The following is a 14,443-nucleotide window of genomic DNA, read 5'->3' as shown; positions in this document are numbered from 1 at the left end:
AATTCTTCAAAAACTGATTGGTCAAACTGTGTCTGATTTATGGAAAGTGCGAATCATGTTGGCAGGAAAGCCAACTTCATGTGCGACTGCATCCTCAAAGAAGCTGAACTTGTTAACTGTTTCGTCATTTCTGGGTTTAAAAGTGAACGTACACACCTGGCCATTGCAGATTTACCTTGATGTCACTCTTCAAACACTCTCGGACCAGCGAGTCCATCCATGATGAAAACACAAACCAGCTGAAAAGGAAAACACTGACTCCAGAGAGTAAGACAGTCTGCATCGGTTCTGCCTGTGAACCAAAATCTCACTTTCAGGCTCAAAGAAAGGAGAGCGACGCTGTTCACATCTGCATCAACACATCATTAACACAGGGCCCAGATCTCAGCCTTATGGTGACAAAAATGTGCAAAATAAATATGAGCGTAGCTGCACAGGAGGTGCCAAGTCTGAGGGACCATAACTTGGTTTTTCCTGAGAAGAAGGTGTAATTGATCTGAGTATCAATAAATGGAGTGAAGCATAAACAGATTTAAAGGTCTCGTCCTCTTGAATGCGAAAACGATTAAAACGTCTTTTGTTCCAAAAACTCCTCTTCATTGTCAAAGAAAAAAAATCTGATTATCCACAGGTGAAGACTCAAACGCTTCTACAGCCGAAGAAATCCATGCCGATGTAGCGAGGGTAGCCCTCCAAAGAGTTCATGCCAACGGGGTCGAACTTCCAGTACTGTCGTCCTCGGATAAAGTGAGCGTAGCCTGAAACACAGAGAACACAAAGGATTTACTTTTTTAGGGACATTAGGGACATTAATCAGTGTTGTTGGTTGAATTAATAAATTAATTCTTGTGTTTGTGCTCCTATAATAATCAGTAATGTACAGAGCCTATAGATGTATTTACCTCAGTTGTAAATTTTTCCATTTGATTGCTTTCCAGCATTGACTCATGGTCTCTACAACTTTTTATGAGAAGAAATTGCAAAGAAAATATTATTTTATTCTCAAAGTGAAAACAGCTTTTGAAAAGACACCTGTATCTAGAATATCCACTCACTACAAAACTACACCATGAAGACTAACAAACACTCCAAGAAACTCTGTGAAAAGGTCCAAGTTCCTGAAGATGTCTTGGAGTCCAGTTAAATCCATCATTAAGAAATGGAAGGAAGATGGAACATGAATAAATCTGACTAGAAAGGTTCTTTGGTCTGAGGAGACTTTATGAGGCATGGTGGTAGCAGTATCATCACGTGATGATGATTCTCGGCAGAAGGCTTGGAACTGCAGACAGTAATATAAATGCAGCAAAATCTGGAGAAATCCTGAAGTCTGAAGAGAACTGAGACTTGGAGAAGATTAGTTTTCCATCCAGACGATGAGTCAAAGCAAACAGCCAAAGATCCTCAGAAATGGTTTAAAGACAACAAGGTGGAAGTTCTGGAGGCCGAGTCAGAGTCCAGACCTCAATCCAAATGAGAGTTAGTGTCTGGACTTAAAAAGTTCTGTTCCTTCATGATCCCTGTGGAACCTGACAGAGTTTGAAGAGTTTATAAAGATGAATGAGGTAAAACTGCAGCATCCAGATGTTTAGACTGATGGAGACCAACAGGATCTATGATGAAACTGCAAACAAAGGTGCATCTACTAAATACTGACTTGAAGCAGGTTAATACTTATGAAGTCACTTGTTTAATTTTTTATTAGTTTGATTAGTTGACATTCATTTGAAAAAAAACAGTTTTCACTATGACATGAAAGAGTTTGTGAAATCTTTTGCCAAATAGCCAAATTATATTGACCGAGATTAAATGTTGAAAGACAACAAAAGGGAAAACCTTCCAAGGAGGGTGAGTACCTTTTATAGGCAATGAATGTATGCAGTCAAAAAGAGTGTAGGTTTCCCTGTTCTTCATGTGGATTAAATATCCTTGTAACTAACATAAAACTCCTTCCGCTTTTAGACCGTACCGTAGATGTCCCTGAAGGCAGCGTCCACGTCGTCGGGGATGCCGCTCCAGTCCTGCATACTGCGAGGGTAGACCGACTCGACCTGGTTCTGCCAGGGGCTGAACCTCCAGTAGCTGCCTGACTTGAAGAAGTAGGTGTTGTAGTTGGAGTCGTGGCCCCAGCGCAGCGCTGCCTGGATCCCCGACACCGACAGACCCAAATTCCTGATGGACTCCGGACCCCTGATCTGCATCTCAGCGTCGAACACCCAGTAGTTCTCACCTGCAGAGACGCCGTTCAGCTTCAACACTCATGGTTCTTATTGGGTTTTCTGCACCTCAGTAAGTACAGCTGGTGATGTTTTACACACTGGTTTCATTCTGCATCATGTTACCTGCAGCGTTCTCTACAGCTGACACGCTCTCGGCTTAGATAGTATTACCTTAACATCTCTAAATTAGAAACAAGTGAGACAAAAAAGCTTGTGGTGTCACTTTTTGGGTATTTACTTTCCTTTTTCAGAAATTATTTGGACTCAATCCAAACAGAACCAACATCTGGGTACTTAATGTTTATGGAGTGCTGTTATAGCCAGTAGATAGGTTTGAATGAAGCAGTTGTTGATCGACTTAAATTATGAGAAATATTTTAGAAAAAAAGACAACTTTAAACATCTACAACTAATGTGCTCACTCATGGATTGTAAGTCAATTTATGCAAATACAAACTTTTAAACTGACATATTGTGACAAACATTACCTGTTTCTAGCAACCACCACATCTTCTACACTAAAAACTGGTATGATTGTTGTATCACTTGCAACTTATTAGTTGGTATAAACAAAGAAAATTTAGTTTAAACAGCTGGCTAATCAAGCTGAAACAGTGGTGTTTATGTTGGCATGCTAACATTAGCTGCTGTCATTTACTTAAGCAAGTTAGCATGGTACTGAGATTAGCTAGCTAATAAAATAATTTAGGATACACATGCTTATTTTTTTATGATTTATAACAACCACTCTGGATTTACTAAAACATAAAATAATTTTTGTACTTAAAAACATCTTGAGTTTGCTTGGAGGAAAAGTTAGCTTGGGGATGTTAGCAAACTAAAGCACCTTGGAAATTTCTGAAGATTTTATAAAATGTCAAACAACATAAGTTTAAGATACACCACGTCCTGTTTTTGTTATTACAGTTAGCTAAGGAATGCCAGTGACATTTTTGAGAGATATTTTCAAAGATTTACATCTTCAGTAGGATCCAATAGTCATGAAGGTGACTCAAAGCACTGAAAGTTGGACTAACATATTGAGGATTTTGTTGCTTTCGCTTAAATTGCCGGCAATAAGAACAAGACAAAAGTTTTGAAACATCCATGTTTTCCGATGCGTCTTTGAGAAAGTTGTTGAACTTCTCTCCCATACTTCAGAACAGCCAACCCGTAATTAGGTAGTTTGAACCTGCCTAGAAAGTCACATAATGCAGTTTATCTGGTGCAATGTAAGGTATGTCTCAAAAATGTACAGTAAATTGACATTAAAGACCATTTTTGGCAGGCCAAGGTGCTTACCTTATCTGTATCTTAAAAGAAATATTCACATGAAAGCCTTAATTGCAGCACATCTATGTTAATTAACATTTTTACACCTATTTAAACTTGCCTACAAGGGTACTTTACTTCTGTACAATTATCTCCCCCTCCGATCCTGTGCAAACTCGAAGCCAAAAACCACAAAACAGCAGCTCAAACGTCTTCGCTGCCCACCTTGAAAGAACCAAATATTCCCTGACTTGTCTTCAAAGGCGGCGTCGATGTTGTCGGGAATCCCCCTCCAGTGACGGGACGCCAGCGCTGGGTAGCCGCTCTCCAGATGCCCGTCCCTGATCCTCCAAACGTAGCCCGCCTTGAAGAAGAACAGCTCCCCTCGGATCATAGACACGGCATCAAAGTCCGTCTGGCAGGCGTCGGGCTGGAAATAAGACAGATCACATGTGCATTTCCACATGCAAACGTGAATGGGGGATATTTACTGCAGCGGGATGAAGTGTTAAGGAGCCGTTTTATTGTCTAAAAGGATAAAGACGGCTTTAGTGCTTCTTAAGGCTCCACTTGAACACCGCTTTTATTGCCACAAACCATCACAAGAATGTGAAAAACCTCTCGGTTACAAGTTTTACAGAAGAAACTAATCTGTAGTGGAAACTTTTCCCCCAGTGCTCGCCTGGGAATGAAAGATTACTGTTGTCTTTCAGCCTTATTTATCATCTACGGTTCAAAAATACATTCTTGTATGATGTGGCGCAGCTTCAAAGATGTTCACTGTCACATAGACATGCAGCCCTGAAATATTTAACTATTTTAGTGTCTTCTAACCACAGAAACCAGTTAAAGGATACGGGTGATGGTGTTCTATATTTTACTTCTTGACAACAAATCCCATAAAACTGGATGGATCCTATTAAAAAGGGGGTGCTTTATTTAGTTTGTGCCATAGAGCTCCATTGTTGTCCAAATCAATGAGCCACACATGTTCCCTGTTACCTTTAAAACACACAATGTAGTTTATTATGACTCAGTGCCACATGCAAAGGGTTCAATTGGGATTTTTGAGGAGAGGGAGCCCTTGTCCAGGGAGGATGGAGCTTTAAAATCACACTGCAGGACTATTTCTTTAGTAGTCGCAGCCTAATTTTCTGAAATTTTGTTTTAAGAGTTTAAAGTCACTTTTGCGGTACCACTATCTAAATATCTAGAGCATTCGGTTTTATTTTAGGTGTATAGTTTCTGTATGTTGTCTATATGGTAAACATGTTATATCTCCTAACAACGCTCCACTAGCTGTTTCTAGCTATTGTTAGCCTTGTTATGAGCTATCACTAGCTAATGTAGTGATAGCTCATAATGTAAGCTGCTCATGACATGACTAGCTAACATTATTATCATTCGGCTTGCGTGTTTGTTTAGCACAATTGTGTATGCACTTGATTTTTAAAATTTCATTTTTAGAAAATAGTTAACATGCATTGACACATTTTGTTTATCAAAGTTGGTTTATACCACATTTATGGCATTATAAAAACCCTAGTTTAACATGCTAACATGTGCTTGATGTTGATTTTCTGGGCCACTTGTGTAGTTAGAAGCTTATGATGGTGTCACTTATGCAACTTTGGGATGTGTCATCTTTCTAATTATGTGTTTTCAGTGTTATATGTTAGCAATTTTATGACAAACAGCAACTTTCTGAACATGCAAAATGATCTTTTAAACTGGGACATAACTTGTATTAGTTATAAAATATTAACTAATACAAGTAAATATTAAACTATCGGACGATTTAAAATTTCAACCTTATTATTGCGAAAAGTTGCAAGAAATTTCATGGAAATCCATTCAATTGGCTTTGAAATGTTTCACGAATAAATGTAAATGTTAAAATCGTGGTGGCTGAAGATGAAAATCTTGCTAAGGCTTCGTCTTCTGGTCACAATACAAACCTTATGTTAATAGATGTTTCTATTTGGACCCAGGTGATGGACCAACCAAAGGATGTTGCCACACTTTCTCATGGGCATCGATGGACTTTGGTGCAGTTTCATGGTTGGTATTTTATTATTCTTAACCATTCACTTAACCCTTTACAGCCACCCCAGGATTGTTTCTGTTAAAGTTTTATCATCTCCACTCACATTAGTGATGATCTCGTTGGTCTCTGGGTTTGAAGGCGGCGGTGCTGGTGGCGGCGGCGAGGGCAGGACTTGCGGATGAGCTCCATACAGGTACTGGATGCCTTGCTTGTCATCCTCGCTCAGCCTCAGCGGGTAGGAAAAGGAATAATATGCGGACATGATGGCTCCCGGCTCACGGGAGTGCTGCAGGCCCAGGACATGCCCGAACTCATGGGCGGCAACCTGGAGAAGGTCTGTACCTGCAGGGGTGAGGTGGAGGACGGGAACACCTGGTAAAGATGGAGTCTGAAAACAGTTGTAAGCATTTGTTTTGAGCTGCTTCAGGTGGCACACTGGGGGGGGGGGGGGATTTTGCTACCTGAGTCGATCTGGTGCCAACAATCAAGTCATGAAAAAGTACCTCTGCCTGCCTGCTGACTCATCTGTTACCTGTTTCCTTCACACACAGGTGTGTTCAATGACATGCCTGTTTACCTTTTACTAGCTAGACTGGATATGCACTGCCGGCATCTGTAATTCAGGCCTTGTCCACATGTAGCCAGGTATCTCACAAAACGAAGATATTTTTCTACAATTCCGCGTATCATCCACGCGAAAACGCTGATTTACGTCATCATAAATGATTATTTTTAAAAACTCCGCCCAAAGTGAAGATTTGCGAATTCTCCGTTTTATGCGTCTGCATGTGGACATCAGTAACCGGGGTTTTGCGTTTCGAAACGTCACCGCCTGCGACAAAATATGTTCTTACGTCACATATGCGACCTGTGTTTACATTGGGTAACAGTATGGATGCTCTCACAAGGTTTTGGGCGCTGTTTCTTGTACAGGCGCTTTTTACTTGCTTGTTTTTACAAGCCCAGATACTGCTCCACATTCAACAACACAGGCGAAGGACGACAAACTTTATTTTTTGGTGCCCATAAATGAAGACAACAGGAGGGTTAAACGCTACATTAGAGTCTTTATGTTCTCCTTAAAGAGGCATAAATTGAAGTAATCTCAAATCATCACCCACCCATGTGGTTTCCGAGGGTCCAGGACTCGTCGTAGTCGAAGTGAATGTCGCCTTGTCGGTGCGTTTTGGGGAAGAAGGCGTGAGCGAGGATCCCACCCGGACCGTCGAAGGGAAGGTTGTCTCCGTGCCAGTAGCTGGAGGTTCAGAAAACAAGCTTAAAAAGGTACTTTTGACGGATTAAAGCGTGAAAAACAAGAACTTGAACTACAGTCTGACGGCTTTAGGGACGATTCAACAATTACAGGCAACACTGACACGATAAATACGTAGAAACATTCATTAAAAACACGTCGTTAACCGTCTTTATGCCGTCAGAGCTGCAGGTAAATATGCTTTAAGATGCTGATTAGCCTGCCAGTTATTCTTCTGATAATTATACAGTACAAATATGACAAAACACAATGATCATATATTCCCCCTAAAGCATTTTCCACATTCCAGTTTTCCTTCGTCCTATTTGATAATGAGGTGTGTTTGGTTAGTTGGAGTAAATTTGCATTTAAGAATCTTTTTTTCTTTCAAAATTCATTCAACAGTTTCATAACAGTGACGCCAGTGACGCGACAATAAAAAAAACGGGAAACTGAAGCAACCAAAACAAAACAAAGTAATTTCCGAGATGACACAGATCCCCCATAAATAAAAAAACTCCAGGGTTTGTAATGTGCTTGTCCTTTCTTGCTTCTGTTATCTGGTTTCCATCTTTGCAGCTCTGTAAACCCTTTGTAACGAAAACCTTCTAATCTGATCGGATTCAGACTCAAAAATAGGTTGAAAATATTTGACTCTGGACTATTTGCTGAGTTTCAAAAAAACCCAAACAGAACTATTTCATTGACTGATTTATCCTTTTAATCATTTTTCAAGCTAAATATCAAATATCTTCCTGCTTTAGCTTTTTATTTTTCTCATATAACATTAGAGATCTTGCGTTTTTGGATATTTTCCTCTGGAATATTGTGATGGTTGCTGTCATGAATGTTTTTTTGTCTGATCAGCAAACTAATTATTAATTAATCCAGAAAATAATCAACAAGGAAAATGATAATTAATTGCAGTTCTAGCCTTAATGTTTAGCTGTTAGCTTTAGGTCTAGTCTGCAGGTGTGTAACTTCCTTCTTTGTTTAAAGAAAAGTTAAATCTACATGGAAACACAACTGAAGTAATGCTGCTAGTCAATATAATGGAGGACTAACTTTACATTTATGTGTAGACATGTAAAAAAGTCCTGTTAGTGAGGTTAGCGCTGATGCTAATTTGGCCTACAACTGAACAAAATCACCTCACAAGCCAAAAATATGTTTCTGAGTTTTATAAGTCATATAAGTTTTCCAAAATTTCTCGTTTCAGTGACGTAAAAATGCATTTATGTGGATGAAAAGGCCAAATTACATTTTTTAAAAAGCTCAAAATCCACCGGTGGGTTTGAAATCATTAAACTGACACCATTTATCAGAGCTAGAAACTAAAAACAGAAATAATTGTCTGATTTTCAACTTTCCTTGAACTGAGCATGCATGATGTGATGTTCTAGTGGCAGAAATAACAAAATTTAAGCTTGAAATCTGTCATATTTCATCAAATCCCTGGATTGTAGTTGTGTTCAGAGGGTTGAACAATATGTTTGGAATACTGACGTGTAAATCTGCTGCACCTCGTTATCACTGCAATTATCCAATCAGCCAATCAGGTGGCAGCAGAAGCAGCTAATGTTTCTTGGAACCTCTTTTAGCTCCAGATTTTGGAAGAGACGCCACTCGAGGAAATTTATCAGATATCAACATTCTGGCTGGTCACATTTTTCCTCACTGTTGGTTAATTTAAAGTCCTGCAGCTCTATGGAATCAGAACAACATGAAGCAGAAGTAGAGAGATTTTAGAAATGTTTTCTGTGCACATTTACACAGTTAGAATGCCGTTAATCATAAAAAATGAACAGAGGAAAGTTAAATTTCTCTGATTTGGAAACCTGCCCCAGTGTTTCCTCTCGTATTCTTTCAGCAGTGGCAGCAGGCTCTCAGGGAGCTGAGACGCGTAAACAACTGATGCCTGACTGCAGATCCGGTTACTTTTACAACCTATTTATTGAATGGCCAGTTGAAAATAGCTTTTTAACGGCTGAATTTAAAAATAAAATAAAATTTGAACAAACTCATCTGAAGATGCAGTCAGCAGTTATTCATACATGGTGTGTAGATATTAGCTTAGCAACGCTGAGCAGGCACTGGGCCCAATTAACTGAAGCTACCGATATGTTACATAACGTTAGCTGGACATCGATATTTCATGAATGTCTCTTTAACTTGTAGAATATATTATGAGTTATCTTAAGCTAACAACTTTTCTCTGGTAAGTCGCTGCCCTATTTCCAAGACGACACTCCTCTGACTCTCTGACCTGCTGCCTGGATGCTTGATGTGACGTCACTTTCAAGGCTGCGTTCTGGCGAGTAATTAACATCGTATTAACCCGACGTATCAGAGAGTAGATACTGAGCAAGACAGTTATCTGTAGTTTACCTTAGTACTCGTGAGAACCCGACAGCGAAGGTGGAGACATGCGGCGGTGGTGTATTTGCGACAATAACAAAAAAAAGAAAGAAATTTGAAGGAGCGGTGGCTAGGATTTAGGAATGGCAGCCAGCCGCTTCTAAAAGAATGCAGAGGAAACACTGTGCTCACAGGTGTTTCATTACTGGAGAAAATCTTGGCTCTACAAACTATAAATAGTCTAATATTTACATGTTTATTTGTCTCCTTTCTGCTCCGTGTAAACCAGATTACAGTTCAGACGTTCAGATTTTTTGTCAGCTGATTGTTGGTCGTAGCTGAGTCATTCACAGCTTTATAGCTGCACGGAGAACTCCAGAATTTTTTACTTTTTACACAATCTTGTTAGAGACAGTGATTTATTTTTGGTTAATTTTCAAATGGATTTACATAATTTCTCTGACAAAAACTGTTGGAAAGTTAAAAACTGTTTTTGAGGTTCCAAGCTCTGATAAATGGTGTAATTTTGACACTTTTGAAATAAAATATGCCTTTTAAACCTGCAGGATTATGCCGATATATAATAACACAACAATTCAGTAGCTTATTTTATGTTATTTGAGCTTTTTGTTTAGTTTTAATGCAGTTTCCAACCTGCACTATGTTCAGGCTCCTTTTTCTTTTTTCTAATATTTAAAAGGTGTTTTTTTTCCTTTTCCTTCTCCCACCTGGTTAAAGAAATTGGTTTGTTTTTGGTCATTTTTTTAATGAGACATTTAGAAAAAAACAATTTGGATCAAATATTCCGATTTCAAGCTTAAATTTGCTTAATTTTCCCAATAGAACAGCATGTCACACATAATGAGTTTAAGGACTGTTGGAAAGTTGAAAATCTGACATTTTTTTCAGTTTTTACTGTTCCAAGCTCTGATAAATTATGTATGTTTGATGATTTTTTTAAAAATAAAACATGCCTTTCAGACCTGTGGGGTAACTTCTATATATAATCACACAGCAACTTGCTGATTTGAGCTTTTTATTTAGTTTTACTGCAGTTTACAACCTGTACTATGTTCAGATTGATATCATGATTTCAAGCTTAAATTTCCTTATTTTTCCAAATAGAATAGCACATCGCACATAATGAGTTCAAGGACCGTTGGAAAGTTTTTACAGTTTCTTGCTCCAATAAATGGTGTATTTTGATGATTTTTAAAATGCCTTTCAAACCCATGGGTAACTTTAGTTTTAATGCAGTTTACAACTTTTGTCTTGTTTCCTTTTTAATAATTGTTTTAAATGAATTTTCTTTTCTTCTTTTAACTCCTCCCATCTTGTGAAGTCAATGTGAATGTTGGTCTTCCTACATAGTTTTTTGTTTTTTATAGAATCTGGGCAGAGAAAATGGTTTATTTTTGGTAAATTCTTAATTAATTTGCTTAATTTTCCCAAGAGAACAGCATGTCGCACATGATGAGTTCAAGGACAGTTGGAAAATTGAAAATCAGACATTTTTTTTCAGCTTTTACAGTTTCTTGCTCTGATAAATGGTGTAATTTTGATGATTTTTAAAATAAAATATGCCTGTAAAATCTGCAGGATCACTTCTACATATCACTAACTTTTTGTTATTTCAGCTTTTTGTTTAGTTTTTTTCTTTTTAATAATTGTTTTAAAGGTGTTTTCTTCTTTTTTTTCCCCTCCCACCTGGTGAAGTCCATGCAGATGTTGGTTTTACTGCATATTTTTTTTTGTATTTTATAGAATCTGGTTGGAGAAATTGGTTTATTTTTGGTACATTTTTAAATAAATTTGCCTAATTTCTCTGACAGAACAGCAAATCACACATGATGTGTTTAAGGACAGTTGGAAAGTTGAAAACCAGACATTTTTTTCAGTTTTTACAGTTTCTTGCTCTGATAAATGGTGTAATATTGATGATTTTTAGCAAATTTCTAACTTTTAAGATGTTATTTGAGCTTCCTATTTAGTTTTGTTGCAGTTTATTGTAGTATGTTCAGGGTTGTTTCATGTTTTCAGTGTTTTAGTGCTGTTTATTTCTTTCTCCTCCCACCTGGCGAAGTTGATGCGGATGTCAGCCTTCCCGCTGTGGATCTCGGTGAAGGTGAGCGGTGTGACGTCACTCCAGATCTTCAGCGCCTCCCCGAAGACTCGCCGAACCTTCTGCTCACTCATCTGCCAGGGAAACCGGTCGATCCTGCGCGATTCAGACGATGCAGGTGTCAAAAACAGAAACGCACAAAAACAGAAACACACAGTAGCAGGAAGCAAAGACCACCAGCCTCGAACGCCTCCCTCTAATCTGATATCTGCAGTCGTCTCTCCAGCGGGAGGTTTTCTGTTCCCGACGCCCTCAGGCCCACGCTTCCAGATAAAACCACCCAGTGTGATAGTAGAAGGAAGGGAAAAAACTCATTTCACTGACAGTTAATATAATTGGTACCACCTAAAACTTAGATCATTGTGTTCAGTCTCCTTTCCTCCACTCCTAGAGCCGAACTTAGATCTGTCTGATCTCTAGCCCAATTCAACCAATACTCTAACTGCAAACTAGTACTAATACAGCGCTAATAGTAGCGGCATATAGGCTACAAAAGACTGGATTTTAGTAGGAAATATAGAATCATCTATATATACACTTACAGGAACTTTCTGAGGTCATAATACAAGCTTCAATTGGAAATGTTAGAATTTTTCCCATTTTTAAAGGCCAATAAATATTCATTAGTGAAATTTTTGACAATTTTCAGTAATTTTGGATAAGATTTAAGTCATTTTAGACAATCTTGTTCTTTTTCGACCAAATCTTTTGAAATTGTTTATGATTTTGAATCATTTTGGACCTCAAAAGTTGGTGAAATGTCGACCAAATACTGTATTTTAGTAGGAAATATAGAATCATCTATATATATATACACTTAAAGGAACTTTTTGAGACCACATTACCACCCTTGTTTGAAAAGTAGCACTTTTTTCCATTTTGAAGTTCCAGTAACTATAAAGTTTTCTGCTAGAGCCATTTAATAATATAAATGTACTGGAAGCAATTTTGTCTGTGTCCACACCAAATTTCATGGCTGTGGGAGTTTTATTTCTGGAGATATTGAAGGGAAAAAAACAAACTTAATAGGCAATACATTTCTATAAGCATGAAAATACAAAAATTCCCAGGTCTGAAAACAAATGAAATCCTCAAAATTACATCAAAATATTTAACAGAACTTAGTTTTGGGTCCCAAATAACAAATAATGTCTGTACTGACCCTTTATTTAGTGGGAAAAAGTGAAAAGTTACAACACCTGGTCGTCTAAAAATAACCAACAATGACATTTGAATATTTATGTAACTTTATTGTGCTTATTGTCAGCTTCAGTCGTGATGAACGTTGGATTCTGAAACTAAAAACTGTCTGACCTGACACCATGATGTGAGCCAAACACTTAAAAGAAGAGTTCCATATTTTGTAAGCAATTAAAGAAGGCTGAAGCCACTTTTATGAAGGTTCACTGCCGATCTGTCAGGACGTGTTTCGCTTGGATCCGGTTCAGTGCTTCTGGCTATGGTGTGGTTTTGGCATGGTGGCATCAAACCTGGCTGTCCTTGAAGAAATAGTTTCAACATGTAGCTCCCTTTAAAACTGCATGGTTTGGTTTTAAAGTTTCTGTGTTGAAACAACGAGACACAACACATTAATTGGTTAGATTTAGAGGTGGAATTTGGAAAGATGTGGAACTAGGCCAAACATGCTGACAGTAATGCACAAATATGAGGTTAATACTGACTTTACCATCAAGAACTAGCAGCTGATTATTGTTTATTAAGGTTGCCTGATTACCTGAATATGGATACAGTGAAGTTAAAGTTGAAGAAAAGCTGTCAGTCTAGAATTTATCTGATCGGTATGTCTTTTTTAATGCAAAGACGGTCAAGACAGACAGGAAGTAGTGAGGTTAACTCCTAGTAATTTTGGACAATTTTCAATAATCTTGGACAGATTTCATACCAAAATAGCAAAAAAATGGAAACTTGTCCTGTCATTCTAGCCACAAAACAAATTCTACTGATGTTAGAACCTTAAAAGTTGGTGAAATGTCGACCAAAGACTATATTTTAGTAGAAATATGGATCCATCCATATATATACACTTAAAGGAACTTTCTGGGGATACGATACCACCTTTGTAAATTTTGTGCTTTTTTTCCCATTTTTTAAAACTTCTTCGCCAAGAATTAGCAGCTGCTTGTTTATTAAAGTTTCCTGAATATGAATCAGTGAAGTTATAGTTGAAGAAAAGCCGTCAGTCCAGAATTTATCTGATCACTTCGTCTTTTTTAATGCAAAGAGGTTCAAGAGAGACAGGAAGTAGCGGGGTTTATGGGAAATGTGGTCTTCATTTGGAGACACACCGGCTATAAAAACTTGACTGGCATTCATCTAAATAACTGTCTCTTGTATTTACAGAAAGCAGATTACAGTTGAACCGTGATGTTTTCTGATAAACTCAGTGCATTCTCAGTTCACTAATTCTTAAAAACAATCTGTGTTTGCTTCATCTTAAATTAAAATAGTGCAGAAACAATACAAGAAGCCAGCTGCATACGTGTGCAGATTATCTCCACAAAGGGAGTTTTCTTTCACAAATCACTGGAGCTTCTCACTTGCTGCACAAACAACCAGAAGATTAACCTGAAACTGTTTTTCTCAGTGACTCATCAGGTCACATTGCTGAGCTTTAAATCAGTAATTACTCAACTCAGTGTAACTCCAAGCACATTTGTTCCTGCTTCAACATTCAAAAATAAGTGTTTACATCTTTAAAAAGAGGCTCAACGATCACCTAAAGCAGCAATTTTAAGCAAACAGACAAAAGAAAATAGTGCAGTTGTTTGGGACTATTTTTAGCGGCGGATTAATTAGTAATTGGTGCTCTTGTAAATATTTGGGCTGTTTGGAGTTCGGTGATAAAACTAAGATGTCTGTACAATGAATATGAAGCTACTGGTCACAGCTGGTTGCTATAAAGACTGTACATGGTGGAAACAGTTCACCTGGATCTGTTTCTTTGTTTTGTGGAGACTCTGGTGGAGTTCAAGAAGCTGGATCTGAACAAAATACAATAAATCAGGCTTTGAGATTCTCTAAATACTTGTTAGTAGGTTTCATTCATTGCTGGTTTTGTTTGTTTTACAGCATATGTTGTAAAACACACGAAATATCACCAGGTTTTATTTTAGATTTAGAGGTTTAATGTGGCTGAAATTACAATATTTCTT

General features: G+C 37.9%; 1 protein-coding gene across 1 annotated transcript in view; it reads right to left on the bottom strand.

Moving 5' to 3' along the window:
- Positions 1-14,443, bottom strand: part of mmp11a (matrix metallopeptidase 11a) — a 62,585-nt gene that overhangs the window by 21,361 nt on the left and 26,781 nt on the right. Inside the window, 7 exon segments of the mRNA XM_055011530.1 lie at positions 465-574; positions 640-758; positions 1,970-2,230; positions 3,717-3,921; positions 5,642-5,880; positions 6,660-6,793; positions 11,223-11,366. Coding sequence (XP_054867505.1) covers positions 465-574; positions 640-758; positions 1,970-2,230; positions 3,717-3,921; positions 5,642-5,880; positions 6,660-6,793; positions 11,223-11,366 — 1,212 coding nt within the window.

The sequence above is a fragment of the Amphiprion ocellaris genome, chromosome 6, assembly GCF_022539595.1.
Source record: "Amphiprion ocellaris isolate individual 3 ecotype Okinawa chromosome 6, ASM2253959v1, whole genome shotgun sequence".
Lineage (NCBI taxonomy): Eukaryota > Metazoa > Chordata > Actinopteri > Pomacentridae > Amphiprion > Amphiprion ocellaris.
This window is presented reverse-complemented; position numbering and strand designations above follow the sequence as displayed.